Consider the following 20,867-nt stretch of genomic DNA (forward strand, 5'->3'; position numbering starts at 1 on the left):
CATCACCATTCCCGGCTAATTTTTTTGTATTTTTAGTAGAGATGGGGTTTCACTGTGTTAGCCAGGATGGTCTCGATCTCCTGACCTCATGATCTGCCTGCCTCGGCCTCCCAAGCTTGTGTTTTAAAACAGTTTTCTTTAACAACCATTTCTTACTATACTATTCTTCATAGCATTACACTTCTTAAAATTTTGTGCTAAACTGTTGATGCTATTGCAAAGAAGCATGGTTCTGGAAGAGTTAAATTATGTTTCAAATTGCAGAAATATTTGTTCAAAAATAACCAAAAGACAAAAAATGATCCAAATGATTGAAAAGTCTGGTTAAATGTGTTCCAAGTAATTAACATTTTATTGTATGTTTTACCCCCTTTTCTTCCAAATGGAATATTTGGAAGATAATTTTTAGCAAAAGTTTTTAAGCTTTTATTTCTTGTTTTTAAATCTGTTTTGAAGTGGTACTTTTTTTTCACTTATGCTGGTTTTGCTTAAATATAAGTTTAGTTTAAGTTATAGCTTAACTCTTCAAACTATAATTGGATGAAAATTGCTGAAGACACTATAACTTTGATCCATCAAACCTTTGACGAAAAGTTCATATTTAATCCTGCAGTATCTCATCTCAAATGACTTTGGGGGTTCTGCTGATGGCCTTGGCTCTGGTTTTGGAGGAGAGGAGACATTCAACTAAGTGCTGTGAGCTGGTGATTGCAGTGCAGAATTGGCTCTCACATCCTTCTCAGCTGTGATGATGGTTGTATTTCGTAACTTGTTATTCCAGCTGTGGGAGAGTTCATTGAGATGTTACGAGTTATTATCTTTCAAGTGTAGGTTTAAGATGTTAATGATGTTTTTCTTCAAGACAGATCATAAGTATTTTTTCCACTGAGATTTAAAAAGAGAGCTATTGTCCCTACCACATTTTGAAATAACAGATTTTTGCCTCTTCTAAATCTAACTTCTAAAGTGGGTACAGCAGCTAAAATTAGTTTGGAATTATGAAAATTCAATCACTTGACCCAAAAAGAGGTAACTTTTGTAATGATATACCTGAATCACAAGCATGCAGGTACATTTCTGCTAGAAGAAGACTGAATTAGTCAGTCTTCCTTCTTGTTAAACATTCTAAAAAAAAGGATAGTAATAAAGTGACATGACTACAAAGAGCCTTTTCAAATTATCTTAAAATCTCAGTTACAGTTGATTGGCCTTCTCGTGGCCCCCATTAATATTTGGCCATATGCAATATAGCAGCAGTTCACTAATGACCTCTACTATGGCTAGGACTGTGCTTGGCATTGACATGTACAAAGAAGGTAAGGGTCTGTCCCTACCCTGGAGGAGCTCATAAGCGAGTGGGAAAGATGCCCACATAATCAGCTAATTGTAACAGTAAGTTATCACAGCTTCTATATTACTGTTATAAACGTGACATCTAAGTAACAAGTTGTGTGTTGCCTCTAATAAGGCACATAGATAAAATTACTGATTTGGTTTAGCAAGAGTTAAAATTGCCCAATTGCAGACTTTCACCTGTCCTCATGTTGTAAGCAGGAAATTGCAAGAGGGTAGCCAACCATGGGTATGGAGCTTAAACACAATATTGAGTTTACTCTGCCTAAAGTTTACTAAGGTGGAGATCAGACTGCAAGCTTGACCTTGGTAATGCCGTACCAAAAGCAAGAGAGACAGTTGGCCTAGAATCAACTCTGTAGGACCAGGACAAGAACGAAATTTTGTTATTTTTAAGCTTTACAACAAAAGCTAAACAACAAATGTCCTTGGTCATATCCTGTTTGTGTCATAGTTCAGCCTTACCACACTCAGCCCTGCCAGTGGTCTCAGCAGAATAGGGTCTCCTAGAAAAGGATAAATATCCTGTGGACATGTTATTTAGCGTACATCAGGCATGGGTGTGCTGCCTAAGTTTCTAGAACCCAGCCATCAGCTGAAATGTTCTCTCTCCCCAAATATATGAGAGCCTTTCTACAGGGCATACAGGGAGAAATCTTAAGTACCTCTCAATGCAATTGTGCACTAATACCACTGGAATATAAAGTTCTAAGATAAGAGAGACTGTTTTATTCATTTCTCTATCCCTAGCAACTTAAATAGTGCTTGGCACATATGAATAAATGCATATAGAATGATTCAATGAATGACTACCAGACAATGAACCTCACATATACCTTGGTACATTTCCTTGAACTAGCCATCTAAGGGACAGGGGAAAAGGAATTTAGGATGGTTTACTGCCAGACCTTGTCGTGTCATAGTAGTTCACTAAAATATATGCAAACAGTAAGTTTCAGCCAAATGAGTTGTCCTTTATTTTCCCACCATAATGAAGACTCCAGTTATACCAATGATTTTTGCTATAAGAAAATCAAAGTACAGGAATAGGAACAGCTCTGGTCTACAGCTCCCAGCATGAGCAACACAGAAGACGGGTGATTTCTGCATTTCCATCTGAGGTACCCGGTTCATCTCACTAGGGAGTGCCAGACAGTGGGTGCAGGACATTGGGTGAAGCGCACCATGCACAAGCCGAAGCAGGGCAAGGCATTGCCTCACTCGGGAAGCACAAGGGGTCAGGGAGTTCCCTTTCTGAGTCAAAGAAAGGGGTGACAGATGGCACCTGGAAAATCGGGTCACTCCCACCCTAACACTGCGCTTTTACAACAGGCTTAAAAAACGGCACACCAGGAGATTATATCCCACACCTGGCTCAGAGGGTCCTGTGCCCATGGAGTCTCACTGATTGCTAGCACAGCAGTCTGAGATTAAACTGCAAGGCAGCAGCGAGGCTGGGGGAGGGGCGCCCACCATTGCCCAGGCTTGCTTAGGTAAACAAAGCAGCCAGGAAGCTCCAACTGGGTAGAGCCCACCACAGCTCAGGGAGGCCTGCGTGCCTCTGTAGGCTCCACCTCTAGGGGCAGGGCACAGACAAACAGACAGCAGTAACCTCTGCAGACTTAAATGTCCCGTCTGACAGCTTTGAAGAGAGTAGTGGTTCTCCCAGCACGCAGCTGGAGATCTGAGAACGGGCAGACTGCCTGAAGTGGGTCCCTGACCCCTGAGCAGCCTAACTGGGAGGCACCTCCTAGTAGGGGCAGACTGACACCTCACACAGCCGGGTACTCCTTCCAGAGGAATGATCGGGCAGCAGCATTCACGGTTCACAAAAAATCCACTGGTCTGCAGCCACTGCTGCTGACACCCAGGCAAACAGGGTCTGGAGTGGACCTCTAGCAAACTCCAACAGACCTGCAGCTGAGGGTCCTGTCTGTTAGAAGGAAAACTAACAAACAGAAAGGACATCCACACCAAAAACCCATCTGTACATCACCATCATCAAAGACCAAAAGTAGATAAAACCACAAAGATGGGGAACAAACAGAGCAGAAAAACTGCAAACTCTAAAAAGCAGAGTGCCTCTCCTCCTCCAAAGGAATGCAGTTCCTCACCAGCAATGGAACAAAGCTGGACGGAGAATTACTTTGACAAGTTGAGAGAAGAAGGCTTCAGACGATCAAACTACTCCGAGCTATAGGAGGAAATTCAAGCCAAAAGCAAAGAAGTTAAAACTTTGAAAAAGAATTTTAGACAAATGTATAACTAGAAGAACCAATACAGAGAAGTACTTAAAGGAGCTGCTGGAGCTGAAAGCCAAGGCTCAAGAACTACATGAAGAATGCAGAAGCCTCAGGAGCCAATGCGATCAACTGGAAGAAAGGGTATCAGCAATGGAAGATGAAATGAATGAAATGAAGTGAGAAGGGAAGTCTAGAGAAAAAAGAATAAAAAGAACCAAACAAAGCCTCCAAGAAATATGGGACTATGTGAAAAGACCAAATCTACGTCTGATTGGTGTACCTGAAAGTGACTGGGAGAATGGAACCAAGTTGGAAAACACTCTGCAGGATATTATCCAGGAGAACTTCCCCAATCTAGCAAGGCAGGCGAACATTCAAATTCAGGAAATACAGAGAATGCCACAAAGATACTCCTCAAGAAGAGCAACTCCAAGACACATAACTGTCAGATTCACCAAACTTGAAATGAAGGAAAAAATGTTAAGAGTAGCCAGAGAGAAAGCTCGGGTTACCCACAAAGGGAAGCCCATCAGACTAACAGTGGATCTCTCAGCAGAAACTCTACAAGCCAGAAGAGAGTGGGGGCCAATATTCAACATTCTTAAAGAAAAGAATTTTCAACCAGAATTTCATATCCAGCCAAACTAAGCTTCATAAGTGAAGGAGAAATAAAATACTTTACAGACAAGAAAATCCTGAGAGATTTTGCCACCACCAGGCCTGCCCTAAAAGAGCTCCTGAAGGAAGCACTAAACATGGAAAGGAACAACTGGTACCAGCCACTGCAAAATCATACCAAATTGTAAAGACCGTCAAGGCTAGGAAGAAACTGCATGAAGTAACGAGCAAAATAACCAGCTAACATCATAAAGACAGGATCAAATTCACACATAACAATATTAACTTTAAATGTAAATGGACTAAATGCTCCAATTAAAAGACACAGACTGGCAAATTGGATAAAGAGTCAAGACCCATCAGTGTGCTGTATTCAGGAAACCCATTTCACGTGCAGAGACACACATAGGCTCAAAATAAAAGGATGGAGGAAGATCTACCAAGCAAATGGAATACAAAAAAAGGCAGGAGTTGCAATCCTAGTCTCTGATAAAACAGACTTTAAACCAACAAAGATCAAAAGAGACAAAGAAGGCCATTACATAATGGTAAAGGGATCAATTCAACAAGAAGAGCTAACTATCCTAAATATATATGCACCCAATACAGGAGCACCCAGATTCATAAAGCAAGTCCTGAGTGACCTACAAAGAGACTTAGACTCCCACACAATAATAATGGGAGACTTTAACACCCCACTGTCAACATTAGACAGATCAACGAGACAGAAAGTTAACAAGGATACCCAGGAATTGAACTCAGCTCTGCAACAAGCAGACCTAATAGACATCTACAGAACTCTCCATCCCAAATCAACAGAATATATTTTTTTCAGCACTACATCACACCTATTCCAAAATTGATCATATAGTTGGAAGTAAAGCTCTCCTCAGCAAATGTAAAAGAACAGAAATTATAACAAACTGTCTCTCAGACCACAGTGCAATCAAACTAGAACTCAGGATTAAGAAACTCACTCAAAATCACTCAACTACATGGAAACTGAACAACCTGCTCCTGAATGACTACTGGGTACATAACAAAATGAAGGCAGAAATAAAGATGTTCTTTGAAACCAATGAGAACAAAGACACAACATACCAGAATCTCTGGGACACATTCAAAGCAGTGTGTAGAGGGAAATTTATAGCACTAAATGCCCACAAGAGAAAGCAGGAAATATCCAAAATTGACACCCTAACATCACAATTAAAAGAACTAGAAAACCAAGAGCAAACACATTCAAAAGCTAGCAGAAGGCAAGAAATAACTAAGATCAGAGCAAAACTGAAGGAAATGGAGACACAAAAAACCCTTCAAAAAATTAATGAATCCAGGAGCTGGTTTTTTGAAAAGATCAACAAAATTGATAGACCACTAGCAAGACTAATAAAGAAGAAAAGAGAGAAGAATCAAATAGATGCAATAAAAAATGATAAAGGGGATATCACCACTGATCCCACAGAAATACAAACTACCATCAGAGAATACTACAAACACCCCTATGCAAATAAACTAGAAAATCTAGAAGAAATGGATAAATTCCTCGACACATACACCCTCCCAAGACTAAACCAGGAAGAAGTTGAATCTCTGAATAGACCAATAACAGGCTCTGAAATTGTGGCAATAATCAATAGCTTACCAACCAAAAAGAGTCCAGGACCAGATGGATTCACAGCCGAATTCTACCAGAGGTACAAGGAGGAACTGGTACCACTCCTTCTGAAACTATTCCAATCAGTAGAAAAAGAGGGAATCCTCCCTAACTCATTTTATGAGGCCAGCATCATCCTGATACCAAAGCCTGGCAGAGACACAACCAAAAAAGAGAATTTTAGACCAATATCCTTGATGAACATTGATGCAAAAATCCTTAATAAAATACTAGCAAACCGAATCCAGCAGCACATCAAAAAGCTTATCCACCATGATCAGGTGGGCTTCATCCCTGGGATGCAAGGCTGGTTCAACATATGCAAATCAATAAATGTAATCCAGCATATAAACAGAACCAAAGACAAAAACCACGTGATTATCTCAGTAGATGTAGAAAAGGCCTTTGACAAAATTCACCAACCCTTCATGCTAAAAACTCTCAATAAATTAGGTATTGATGGAATGTATCTCAAAATAGTAAGAGCTATCTATGACAAACCCACAGCCAATATCATACTGAATGGGCAAAAACTGGAAGCATTCCCTTTGAAAACTGGCACAAGACAGGGATGCCCTCTCTCACCACTCCTATTCAACATAGTGTTGGAAGTTCTGGCCAGGGCAATTAGGCAGGAGAAGGAAATAAAGGGTATTCAATTAAGAAAAGAGGAAGTCAAATTGTCCTTGTTTGCAGATGACATGATTGTATATCTAGAAAACCCCATTGTCTCAGCCCAAAATCTCCTTAAGCTGATAAGCAAATTCAGCAAAGTCTCAGGATACAAAATCACAAGCATTCTTATACACCAATAATAGACAAACAGAGAGCCAAATCATGAGTGAACTCCCATTCACAATTGCTTCAAAGAGAATAAAATACTTAGGAATCCAACTTACAAGGGATGTGAAGGACCTCTTCAAGGAGAACTACAAACCACTGCTCAATGAAATAAAAGAGGATACAAACAAATGGAAGAACATTCCATGCTCATGGGTTGGAATAATCAATATCGTGAAAATGGCCATACTGCCCAAGGTAATTTATAGATTCAATGCCATCCCCATCAAGATACCAATGACTTTCTTCACAGAATTGGAAAAAACTACTTTGAAGTTCATATGGAACCAAAAAAGAGACCGCATCGCCGAGTCAATCCTAACACAAAAGAACAAAGCAGGAGGCATCACACTACCTGACTTCAAACTATACTACAAGGCTACAGTAACCAAAACAGCATGGTACTGGTACCAAAACAGAGATATAGATCAATGCAACAGAACAGAGCCCTCAGAAATAATGCCACATATCTACAACTATCTGATCTTTGACAAACCTGACAAAAACAAGCAATGGGGAAAGGATTCCCTATTTAATAAATGGTGCTGGGAAAACTGGCTAGCCATATGTAGAAAGCTGAAACTGGATCCCTTCCTTACACCTTATACAAAAATTAATTCAAGATGGATTAAAGACTTACATGTTAGACCTAAAACCATAAAAACCCTAGAAGAAAACCTAGGCAATACCATTCAGGACATAGGCATGGGCAAGGACTTCATGTCTAAAACACCAAAAGCAATGGCAACAAAAGCCAAAATTGACAAATGGGATCTAATTAAACTAAAGAGCTTCTGCACAGCAAAAGAAACTACCATCAGAATGAACAGGCAACCTACAGAATGGGAGAAAATTTTTGCAACCTACTCATCTGACAAAGGGCTAATATCCAGAATCTACAATGAACTCAAACAAATTTACAAGAAAAAAACAACCCCATCAAAAAGTGGGCAAAGGATATGAACAGACAATTCTCAAAAGAAGACACTTATGCAGCCAAAAAACACATGAAAAAATGCTCATCATCACTGGCCATCAGAGAAATGCAAATCAAAACCACAATGAGATACCATCTCACACCACTTAGAATGACCATCATTAAAAAGTCAGGAAACAACAGGTGCTGGAGAGGATGTGGAGAAATAGGAACACTTTTATAGTGTTGATGGGACTATAAACTAGTTCAACCATTGTGGAAGTCAGTGTGGCGATTCCTCAGGGATCTAGAACTAGAAATACCATTTGACCCAGCCATCCCATTACTGGGTATATACCCAAAGGACTATAAATCATGCTGCTATAAAGACACATGCACACGTATGTTTATTGCGGCACTATTCACAATAGCAAAGACTTGGAACTATCCCAAATGTCCAACAACGATAGACTGGATTAAGAAAATGTGGCACATATACACCATGGAATACTATGCAGCCATAAAAAATGATGAGTTCATGTCCTTTGTAGGGACATGATGGATGAAACTGGAAATCATCATTCTCAGTAAACTATCACAAGGACAAAAAACCAAACACCGCATGTTCTCACTCATAAGTGGGAATTGAACAATGAGAACACATGGACACAGGAAGGGGAACATCACACTCTGGGGACTGCTGTGGGTGGGGGGAGGGGGGAGGGATAGCATTAGGAGATATACCTAATGCTAAATGACGAGTTAATGGGTGCAGCACACCAACGTGGCACATGGATACATATGTAACAAACCTGCTCATTGTGCACATGTACCCTAAAACTTAAAGTACAATAAAAAAAAAATCAAAGTACATGTTTCTGTGTCCCCAAGTCAATGTAGAGTTGGTGTAGAGCTCTGTGTAGTTCACAGAAGAGAGTACTTAAGGGAACTTTTCAACAAAATGTCTTCTGCTTTCTCTAATACATATTTGGCATGAGGATAATGATTTGAAATATTTGTTTTTCCATCTATTTAAGGATTTTCTGCGAAATATTCCAGGAAGTATTTTTTCATCAGATCTCTATGATCACTGGGTCTCTGTAATGGATCAAGGAAATGATGAAGAGAAAATAAATACTGTTCAAAGGTAATTATTCTAATTTGGTCATCTCAAAAATACTTTAAAAATATTTTATAAGATTATTTATTAAAATAATGACAGCTATCAAAGTCATATCCATGTAGACCAGTTTAAAAATAGATTTATGCTAGTTTGTCATTGTTTTCCTCCTTAATCTTATAGTTAAACATTGTAATACTTGAACATTGTACACCTTCCATATACCTGAATCTGATAGGAGCTGAAATCCATTAGTCCACTAGCTAATACTATATGCCCAGTCTTCAGTTTATGATCTTAATTTTTGTAAATATTTAACCAGACGACTCATCATATATTGCATTCACCAACTGAAGTCATACAGAGAAAATGACCTATTCTGTCTTCTCACAGAACTCAGTCTGGTAAGGTAGATGGAAAAATCAAGAATTAGAATGCAGTACAATCAATGCTAGAAGAGAGATTTGGAGAGTGTGGTGGAAGCACAGCAAAGACGCAGTTAAGTCCTTGAAAAGAGGAAAGGAAAAGCAGAGTTGCAAAGGACGTCTGATCACAAAGGATGTACTGTCTCTACTCGTGCAAAGGGAAATTGCTGGTAGAATTGCCCATTCCTGGACGTTTCCTGCATTATAAGAGAGTAGGAAAGAAATGTCCCTTAACAAAAAGCAATATTTCTAGTTCTGTGAATACTGAAGAATCTCAATATTATTTACTTGCATTTGCTTGTTTAGTACAGTTTTTTCTTAAGCAACTTTCATATATGAATTATCTACATCTTTCGCCAGTAGAACATAGTACAGCTGCTGAAGACACCAGAAACCAAGGCCGTTTAACAAAATACCACCTCCACTTCCATTATAGTTTGGCGTAAACCATTCAGATAGTGAGCATCAGATTCTAAACTGTGTTGCTATATGTGCTATGAGCTGTTAAAGGATTTTTTGGAAAAAGGTAAAATTATGACTCATGCAGATATAAACACATGAAATATTTTGTTTAAATCGTTTTTGCGGGAACTAGTAAGATGTTACAACCAGTTCAAGGGAGATTTCAAAGTTTAAATCATATGTATACATATATATATTCACATATATATTCACATATATATTCACATATATATTCACATATATATATTCACATATATATATGAATCAGAAATGCTAAAGTGAATTTGCAAATAAATACAAACAAAACTGACCTTTTCTATCAGGGCAGGGGTGCAGATAAATCAGTTCTCTCTCCACCAGACAGGAATTTTCACATCTTTAGACAAGTATTAGATGCACTGCTATCAGTTAGTTACAACTTACACAGAGTTGTAAAATAGCTCTTATTGTGAAAAATATTAGGGCCCCTTAGAAGCAGAAAACCCAAAAGCTTATGCTAGTTGCCTTATTTTCCATTGAATACACCCAGTAATCTTTTGTTCTATTTCAAAGTCCTTCATAACTTACCCTTACAAAACCTATGCCCATTGTCAGTCCATTGTACTGAAGAAAGGCCTCCCTGCTATTTGTGCAAGCAGCAGTCAGACTATCTTCTTTTCCCTAGGTTGCAGGTTTCTATTAAAAAAAAAAAGTCATGAATATCAGTATATTTGTAACTTTTTTGGATAATAGTCATGTTTGCTGACTGATCATTGAAAAATCTCTTATCAATTACAACATGAGAACAGGAGAAAATCTACTATAAGCAACTTATATGTGAAAGTGATACAATGAAACAGATTTGGGACAAAATTGACCTTGGAAGCTGGTGGAGCAGAGCATAAGCTCTCAAAATGGACCTGGACATCTTGATAGCTAAGGTTTGGGTTCTTACCAAGAGACAGCATTTCTGTGTTGCCACTTGGAAATAAAGGAGCATTTTATAAATTGCTGTTTAATTTTATCAGAAAGCTTTTTGTCGTTTTTGGTTGAAAATATTCTGAAATGTTACAGGATTGGCCTAAGTTTGCATTTGCTAGTTTCAGGGAAATATTTCAGGCAGCATTTTTTTTTAATGAAACATTTTTCTGCATTCTTTTACGTTTTCATTGAGATGTGAAGACAATATACAAAAACAAAAAATAAATTCCCAATGCCTATTTTTTCTTTCTGTACAGGAGTCCTCACTTTGTATGGTACCATGTTAACTGAAACTCTTGCGTATCTGAACTGTGTTCTTGATTTGCCCTCTTCCCCATTCAAAGTGAGAGTTGCTTGTCTTTACAAGTTTTTAAATGAAATGTCTTGCTTAAAGAGTAACTTTTCTGTCTTTAGGCTATTAGACCAGCTTCCGAGAGCCAATGTTGTTCTCCTAAGGTACCTTTTTGGGGTGTTACACAACATTGAGCAACATTCCTCATCCAATCAGATGACTGCATTTAATTTAGCTGTGTGTGTCGCTCCAAGTATTCTTTGGCCTCCTACTTCCTCCAGCCCAGAACTAGAAAACGAATTTACAAAAAAGGTAATGAAGTTTTTCATTTTTATGCCCTGGGAGACTAAGTCCCCATTTTGAAACTAAAATTTGGGGTATTCTAAAAGATGATTTCTTAAATAAGTATACCTCCTTATAAATTTGACTTTACTAGTAGACTATAGGAAAGTGATTCGTGAAGTAGAAAATGATAGCAGATGGGTTACTTCTCTTTTCCCTTTAAGGAGGCTAAACACTATGACTAAAATCGTAAAGTGATAAAGCAGCTGATATGATTTTTTAAACAACAAAAAAAAGGACTTTGGAGCTAAGACAGCTAAGCTTCCATTCTCAGCTCCACCCCTTGCCAGATGTACAATCTTGGGCAAAGTTACATTGACCCACAGTGTCCTCGTCTAAAAATAAAATGGAGTCGGTGATAATACAGTAGTTACTTGAAATCACACTCCTGTAGTCCCTGACAGTTAATAAGGGGTGTGGGGATATCAGTTCCCTTTTCTCTTAACATTTCTCCTGCCCCTTGGCCTCAGCTGCTGGGGCAAGGAAACTTCAGAAAGGTTCCAGTACTTCTCAGTGGAGTCACAAAGCTCCCTAATAAACTCTTACCTTTCCCGGCAAGCACCTCTTGTTAGGGAGCCTATCAGAAGGTGGCAGTACATGGATAGACCTGTCAGCCAAATGCTTGGGTAGAGACTGTCAGGAACACAAGTTTTCTTCCTAGGTGTCTTTCTCCTTCACAGTGCACTCGCGGATGAGCCCTCTTCCCAAGCTTATGACAGCCTGCCCTTTACACAAGAAATAGTTTTCATAAGTCTTTGTCTAATGATTCTTTATAAATTTTAATAACAAAATCTATTTCTTCACCCAATTTTACAGACAGAGCCATTGGTATAAACTGTTAACATTAAGCCAGGGCTACAAATAATAACTTTAGTCCACTGATTACATTTCTATGCCCAAACTACTTTTAAAAGTATCATAGTTTTTTAGGGAAAACTGTTTAATGTACTTTTAAAGTAGATATGAATTTTTCTCTGGGTACATGTGCTTTTTGTTAAAAATCAGGATTTATATATGAAATGTGATTTATAAACATGTAATATGAAAAGTAGTACTTCGTTTGTCCTTTTTCTTACAGGTTTCCCTGCTTATACAATTTCTGATTGAGAACTGCCTTAGGATATTTGGAGAAGAAATCACTTCCCTCTTCAGAGAGGTTTCAGTGAGATGTGACACTAGAGAGAATGCCTCAGGTATTGTGAATAATTGGATTGGTTTTCTTTGTAAACATGCTGGGATAGGGGTTTTCCTGGAGCCCATAGCAACTAAAGTGAAAGGAGCCTCTGATCCAGGTCAGTGGGGCCCAGGGCTTTTTGATCCTTCCTTAGATGGCCTGCCAATAGGTCAGCATATGTTAACAGTGTAGTGGGATTAAGAACTATATAAAGATTAGGTTCCAGCCTTCAATAAGTTAGTGGCAGCATGCTGTGGCATGATGTTTTTTGATGGGCTTTTTAACTTTATGAATAACCCTAATATATGTAACAGAACTGCTGTGGTTGAAACTGGTGTAGAAAGCCCAGAGGTAGTGGAGGCATGAGTGTTTTGTTTTTGTTTTTTTGGTTTTTTTTCGTCCTCTCCTTCCTCGTACTGGTCCCTCAGACACCTCAGAATTCTGGTGTGCTATGAAACAGTTTGAAACAACTAGCATCATTTGGCTGGGAGGGTGGGGGAACACTGAATTCGAAGACATACAGCTGCCTTCAGAATATGAATCTTTGTGCCATCAAGTACTAGATATGTTATCTTTGGCCAGCTATTCTATGCCACTGAACATCGTCTTTATCTCTAAAATGTGGATAAAAATAATGTCTAACTTTTATGGTTGTTGTAAAGATTAAATAAGGTTATGGATATTAAGAGACATTGTTAGAGTTAGTAAATGGTTTCCCCAAGACTAGTGTTAAGTATGTATAACACGAGCAATCTGTTAGAAGGCAGAGTCTTACTAAGAATCTGGATATACTTATACTATGAAGGCATTAATTCCTTCATTTTTTTTTTTTACCATTTCTTGGTCATATGACATGTTCCTTGCTTTAAGAAAATGTTACTTAAGGAAAGCCCATTCGTCAGGAACTGAGATAAATCTCCTATATCCCAGCAATTTTATTTTTATTCTTCACTAACAATTGAGATTGTGAAAGATTCTTTCTTGAGAGTAGGAATTTAAACACTCCACATGAAAAGAGAATTCAGCTAAGCACCATAGTTTGTTCTTAAGGAAGCATGAGTATATTTGTGGTAAGTAAATATGTTAATCATGGTTTAATTTTTCTGACAGATATTTCTTGCTTTCAACTGAATGACTCCTCCTATGACAGCTTGGAAAATGAGCTAAATGAGGATGTTGATGCACCATGCAGTGACTTGGTAAAGAAACTTGGCCAAGGGAGCAGAAGCATGGACTCTGTCTTAACCCTCAGTGACTATGATCTTGACCAGCCCGAGGTGGAAGGCCTTTTAACCCTAAGCGACTTTGACTTGGCCCATTCTAAAGATGAAGATGTTCAAATGAAATGGCCTCTTGAATCCAAGCCGGTGAACGTTTTAGTGTACACAAAGATCCCACTGCGGGATCATGCCAGGGCCCCGTCTGCCATGTGCACACCCAGCTACCTGTCCACAGCTGCAGCAAATGCTGCAAAAAGCCTGAGGCGACACCGGCGTTGCTCAGAGCCCAGCATCGACTATCTGGATTCAAAGCTTTCCTACCTCAGGGAGTTTTATCAGAAAAAGCTACGCAAGTCCAGCTGTGATGAAATTCTTTCTCAAAAAGATGAAGACTATCTGAAGCAGAATCAACCCCTCCAGGAAGAGGGAAAGACATGTTTTAAACAGAGTTTAGTCACAGGCACTGATGTCAGCAAGAAAAATGCCGCTACTCAAAACACTAAGAAGAAAAGCTTGTCTGGCAGTGAAGGAAATCATGTGAAACTTTTCCCTAAGTCCAAGCCAGTGGCCATTTCTGTGGCGTCTTATAGTCCTATGTCCTCACAGAATCATTCCAAGAACCAGCCCTTTGATGTGGTTACATCTGGATACTCCCCACCACACACAGCAGATGCCCTCAAGGGTCCAAGGACACATCGGCGCTGCTCAGAGCCCAACATAGAAGACCAGAACCGTAAGCTGACCTATCTCAGGGGAATTTATTCAAAGAAACAACATAAAACCAGCTGTGAAGCCGGTCTCTTGCATGGAGAGGAGGATTATCTCAAACGGCATAAGTCTTTGCAAATGGAGGGGCAGAAGCTTATTAATCAGAGTTTAGTCATGGGGATTGAGGTGGGCAAGAGTAGTGCCACAAACCAAAACACTGAGAAGGTTTTACCCCCAAGATTAAACCTTTGCCCAAGGACCAGCTATTCCAGCTTATCCTCCCCAGGCACTTCCCCATCCGGCTCATCAGTAAGCTCCCAAGACAGTGCTTTTTCTCAGATTTCTGAACACTCTGTGTTTACACCCACTGAGACTTCCTCTCCAATAGATTGCACTTTTCAGGCTCAGAGAAAACAGGAAGAGCTTTCTCCTGACTTTAGCAATGCCAGCCATGTTTCTGGAATGCCCGGTCCCTCATCAGGGCAGGCTTGCAGCCGCCCAGCCTATACAAAGAAGGACACCATGGAGTGGCATTCACAAATGCATTCTGTAACTCTTCATCCCAGCACATGGTTGAGAAATGGTGTGGCCAGTTTGAAAAACTGGTCCCTCAAAAAGAAAGCAAAGGCAGCCAGACCAGAGGAAAAGAAAATAGCTTCTCCAAAAGGACCCTTAGAGCCACCCCCACATGCTTCTGGTGTTCCAGAAGCCAGCTCACTGCAAGAGGAACAAAAAGACTTGCCCTTAAGGGCAGCTGAAGGACTGGCTCCTGTGCAGTCAGCCCAAAGGTGTAGTTCTTCTCCCTTCCAGGACTCAGAGAGACACTGTAGCTCTCCATTCAGCCTGGTGGAGAGCAGACTTAAGCTGTGCATGAAGTCACATGAGGAAATAGAGCCTGGTAGTCAGAGCTCTTCTGGTTCTCTGCCTTGGGAAAGAGCCTCAGCCAGCTCTTGGACTCTAGAGGATGTGACCAGCCCAGAGTCAGGGCCTACACTGGTCTGCGACATTGAGGACAGGTATTTAACCAAAGACACTTAACCATAATAAGAATCTGATGTCCACAAGAACAGAAACTGGGTTAATAATAATTAATAGACAATAATTATTATGACCCTTTTGTATAAGATACCTGGGAGAGGTAGCATAAGGATTATCATTGCTAATACTTAGGACAACGAAATAATTCTCTTTATCGAGACTACTTGACAAATACTTTATGCTAAAAATTTTGTCACCTAAGTGTTTGGGAGGCTTTTTCTTATTAAAGGTTAGGATTGGTCCTGTCATGTGGTTTTAGAGATACTAACTGAGAGCTAGAGAAAGCATCTTCTGTAGAGGAACCACTTATGGGAACAGTCTGTGAGATTGATGTCCTGAAAAGACCAAGATATCAGGAATGAGGAATAGGGGCCTGAGGAGAGAGGGGAAGGGTACAGAGAAACCATCTACATTCCATGGAATGTTTTTAATAAGTAGGCAAGGAAAATGCCACTAAGCAAACATTAAGTGTGTCCAGTAATGAAGAACATCATGTAAAATCTTTCCCTAAATCTAAGCCAGTGGCCATTTTTGTGGGATCTTACTAATCACATGTCCTTACAGAATCATTCCATGAACCAGCCCGTTGCTACAGCTAGAGTGGAGAAAAACAGAGTGACTCAAAAGCCATCGGTACCATGTTATCAGTTTTGTTGGTTGTATTTGTCGATTTGTTTTTTCATCCGTGTTGAAGTGCTTTGCAAGGCTTCAGGAAACAGAGTTGTGAGGAGAAAGATGAAAATGGCTGCTCATTTCAGTACCCTTTTCAAAGGTGTCTCTGACTAGGAGCATTCTTCAGAAATGCAACTTTTTCTATTTAGAAGGTGACCTCGTGACAGCATTCACTCTCAATGTAGAGGAAAAGACCACAACAACTGTCCTTTCTCAATTACACGAATGCTGTTAGCATGTGATCAAACCATGGCATCACTTTGCTGAAATGTTTCTGCACAGTCCTGCCTCTTAGATTACAGTCAGCCAGAAAAAACATACTTATAAATCATCCCTTTTCTGATTTTTATAGTTTGGCAATTGAGAGAGCAATATTGAGGTTGGCAGGTTATAAGGAGTCCCACAATAGAATACCCAACAAAGTGGCTACCAGGCCTTCTCAGACAGCCACTTGCTTTGGTTTCACTTCCAGACGTTGTTCCATATTTTTGCCCCAAATGTTTCATGGCTTATATTCCATTGGTTTATTTTATATCCATGGACCTTTCTCCGCTTTCTTGACTTACTTAAAGGTTACAGCAGTACATCTCATCACCTAGGAATAGATTATCAGGCCTTGCCAACTAGTATGCAGGGATGGCACTAAAAATGATGTGCATCTTCTTTCACATTAAGTACTTACCTGTAAGAAGTTGCTCTGAGCCCATTTATTCTCTTTAGTTCACCATTAGATGGATCTTTCTCTCACAAGCTAGCTTATTCCAGATTATTTGTCTTATTAATCACCAGAAAATGGTCATATCAAATGTTCTATCTTTTTTGTTCTAAAGTTTGCATTTTCATTTATAGGGGAAAAAAATGTTTTCTCTAAGACAGAAGAAGTTATTTCAGTATTAGCTATAGGTGCTACCTACCTCTTGGGGACATGGCCCTGTTTACGCTAACCATTACAGTGATCTCTTAGAACTCTGTATCCAAAGAGCTACTTCGTGACACTGGCCATCTGAGTCACAGATGTGAAGTCGATTTCACTTTATAACTAACCAGTCCCACATATTAAGACTCCTAAGTGTCCATATGCATCTTTTTTGGTACAATATATAAAGTCAGCAGGGACTCCCCTTTCCCTTAGGGCATACTACTGTCAGAACTGCAAGATGTGAATGAAGCTCTTATGGCTTGGAGTGTCTTTCTGGAAGAAATTGCCTTTTTTTTTTTTCATATTAGCAGGTAAAAAATCACCCACTTTGAAGCATAGAAGAAAATAGTTGCTGAGGGTTTTTAATAACCATTCCTACTATCTGTGTTCCCTTAGATACTCCTGTAATTCTTAATGTGAATAGTTTGTTAATATTGCTGTAAAGTATTATATTGTATGATTTGAAGACAGACTATATGTCATTTTATTATACTCCATCAATCTATAATATATTAGACTGATGCTTTATCTAAAATGCTTTGAGTTTGTATAATATATCTTGACAAATTTTACTACCATATGTTATGTAATAAATGTGTATTTTTGTACTTGCAGAAACTGCTGCTAACTTTTAAAGTTGTTTGGTTTTCAAGGCACTGATAATGGATACGTATGAAGTCCATGCTGTCTGTTAAATAAAATGCCATTCTGCAGAATTAACCATCCCACCAGAGCAATATTGCCCTTTGTAGAATTGTTCTAGTTAATGATCCCAGTCTCTGCCTAACGTTGGAAATTTCATAGAGTATAATTAATGTTGAATTTGAACCTTGAGCTTTTAGTCAGAACCCGTGGTCAGTCTGTCTTTTTAGGAAAAGTGGTTTTTTAAAATACTTTTTTTCTAATGTCTGTTATTTATTTACCAAACAAGTCATGCTTTAGATACAAAGTCTTCATTTTCTTAGGCATTATGTTTTCACTGTGCTCCTGGAATGAGATATAGTCAGTATTCTTATGTCAAAGAACCATCAGATCACTTCGATTGTGTGAGGTTTTCTTATCTAAGTTTGGACCATTCTAACCAGAATACCCAGATGGCCCCAGACACATACCAAGACATCAGTGCTTTTCAGGTCATATAAATGTATTTGATATGACAAGATTGTCATGACTACTACAGCTTTGCCATCTGAAAGTTGGCTGAGGTTCCCTCTGTGTAAAGTTAATCTCTATTTCAAAGGGATTCAAAAACATACACTACTTTAGTCCAGAAAGGATTTCTCTCTAAATATTAAAGAAACACAATGATAATTTCACTTTTTTAAAACAGTCTTAATCTAAAAGCACTGAATTTAAGAGATTATCTCCTTTGTGCTTTTCTACTTTTCATGACATCACATTGATTCGAAGGGATCTAATGTGTATCTTTGAACCAATGCCTTATTGTTTCTGCTGAAAAAATAATTCTAGGAATATTATGTGTCTTCATCCAAATTTTGGTGGCAAGTGTTTAATTCGTATTTTCCTTCCAGGTCATGTTTTGTTTTGTTTTCATTTTTGTTTTGTTTTTGTTTTGAGACGGAGTCTCACTCTGTAGCCCAAGCTGGAGTGCAGTGGCGTAATCTCGGCTCACTGCAACCTTCGCCTCTGGGGCTCAAGCAATTCTCCTGCATCAGCCTCCCAAGTAGCTGAGACTACAGGTGCGTGCCACCATACCCGCTTAATTTTTTTTTTTTATTTTTAGTAGAGGCAGGGTTTCACCATGTTGCCCTAGGTGGTCTCGAACTCCTGAGCTCAGGTGATACCGCCTCGGCCTCCCAAAGTGCCAGCTCATGTTTTAACGACACAGAGAACATCTTTACAAACCGCCTATTCCAATGCAAAGAAAAATTCATTACAAAAAAATTTTAGTAAATAATTTTTATTCCCTGAATAATAAAGTTGGATAAAATGTTTACTTTCTTCAACATCTATTGTGGCTGCGAGGATTTCTCATAAGGTAAGTTTCTAAGTATTCTTGAGTTCTGTGCTGACTTACCCTGAGCTAGCATTTTACCCTGTTCCTGAGCCACCTTCATGTTGCATTCAGGTTTGTTTGTTTTTAAATACCATGAACTCTAGCTCTGCACTCCATAATGTCAGATGTTATGGTAGAATTAATTGACAGAGGGCTCTGGGTTGTAATTTGGAAAGTTTTGTTTTGAAATCCCAATGAAGTACACAGAAATGATGGTATTGGATGACCATTGCTCCTTTTTTTTATTGAGACAGAGTCTCACCCTCTTTGCCTAGGCTGGAGTGCAATGGCACAATATTGGCTCACGGCAACCTCCGCCTCTCGGGTTCAAGTGATTCTTCTGCCTCAGCCTCCCAAGTAGCTAGGATTACAGGCATGCGCCACCACGCCCAGCCAATTTTGTATTTTTAGTATAGACGAGGTTTCTCCATGTTGGTCAGGTTGGTCTCGAACTCCCGACCTCAGGTGATCCACCTGCCATGGCCTCCCAAAGTGCTGGGATTACAGGCGTGAGCCACCGCACCCGGCTGAGCATTGTTCTTTAATGTGTGTTCACATAGTGCAGCACCAGAACACATACACATTTTTTGATCAAAATATATTTTAACATTTGTTAAAGCAAAATATATGTTTTCTGGAGTTGAATTTTACATGGTAATATATAGGCTTTGGCGACATTAAGATTTAAATGCTAGTTGTTATAGTCTAGACTTGATATTAGATTACAGTAACTTGGAATTAAATTTAGGGCTTCTCCTTGCAGCCGCTTTATCTGCTATGAAGTGAATAAATCAGCTAAAAACTTGTGAGGTAGTTCCATTACTCTAAGCAAATAAAATGAGTGCTACAAAGAAATGTGCCTTCTCTGCTAGATCACAGGGGCTGTGATTGTTACTGCCTAAAATTTTCAGGAGGAAAGGAAATGTGTACGTTTTCCCAAGAAGGGTATGATTAAGTAGCAGAGAATCATCAAAATACATGAACACAAGACGCTTCCTGCTTGATGGCACAGCAAGTGAGTAGAGAGAGGGGAAAGCCTTAAGTAAGCATTATAATTCGTACAAGAAACTGAATCACAGGGAGTTTAAGAAAAAAAACTGAAAAGAAGGAAAGAGCATGGCTTGGGGAAATGCAAATGTTAAAAGTGATAAAATGTTATTCAGGCAGCTAAACTTTTTCATTGCCAGGTACTGTTCCAGACCCTAGTGATACAAGGTGAAAAAGACAAATTATTAATGTCCTCAAGGACTTTAAACAGAGAAGGGAAAAATTGGGCTGTGTAGAAGAGTGGGAACAGTAACATTTATTGGGTACTTAGTTGCATGCATGCACTGGTGATGAATGTATTACATGTAGTATTTCATTTAATGCTCACAATAGATCTTGTGTCCTGGGTACATTCAGCTGGCACCTCATTCTGACCACAGGTTCTTTTTTTTTTTTTTAAACTTTTCCTCTTAAAATAGGTAAGACAATACTTCTTTCATAATAAAGCAGTATGTGAGGACCATCCACTTTCCTAAATTCTTGTGTCTGGGCTGGGTATCTCAAATTTATGAAAATCATATCAGAAATCAGAAAGCTATGATGAATATAAAAATAACTGGACTGAGAATTTGGTTTACAAAATGGCAGACTTGTGTCTCCATGCTGCTCTCTGCTAAGTACAACTATAAATCCTGTAAATATACCACAGACAGCCAAAAGAGAATCTTGAAAGGGGATAAGAGGCAGTGAAGTTGGCTTAGAGAACTCTAGGAGTGGGGGGAACAACACAGTGGCAGAGCATCTTACATCTCCTCACCAGTAGAAGAAGGTGACCCAAGGCCTGACATTTCCCAACTAGCAACACAAGGCAGCTCAGAAATGCCCCTTTCCCTGATCAATGAGA

General features: G+C 39.2%; 1 protein-coding gene across 3 annotated transcripts in view; it reads left to right on the forward strand.

The window, feature by feature from the left end:
• ARHGAP20 (Rho GTPase activating protein 20) overlaps positions 1–17,692 on the forward strand; it is a 131,564-nt gene extending 113,872 nt beyond the window's left edge. For all 3 annotated transcript variants that reach the window (XM_004090569.3, XM_003253110.3, XM_030829348.1), the window contains 4 exons: positions 8,665–8,774; positions 11,009–11,198; positions 12,307–12,421; positions 13,513–17,692. In XM_004090569.3, the coding sequence (XP_004090617.2) occupies positions 8,665–8,774; positions 11,009–11,198; positions 12,307–12,421; positions 13,513–15,368 (2,271 nt within the window). In that variant the 3' untranslated portion in view covers positions 15,369–17,692. The remainder of the gene's footprint in view (positions 1–8,664; positions 8,775–11,008; positions 11,199–12,306; positions 12,422–13,512) is intronic.
• Positions 17,693–20,867: the final 3,175 nt, after the last annotated feature.

Source organism: Nomascus leucogenys, chromosome 15 (genome assembly GCF_006542625.1).
Source record: "Nomascus leucogenys isolate Asia chromosome 15, Asia_NLE_v1, whole genome shotgun sequence".
Taxonomy (NCBI): Eukaryota; Metazoa; Chordata; class Mammalia; order Primates; family Hylobatidae; genus Nomascus; species Nomascus leucogenys.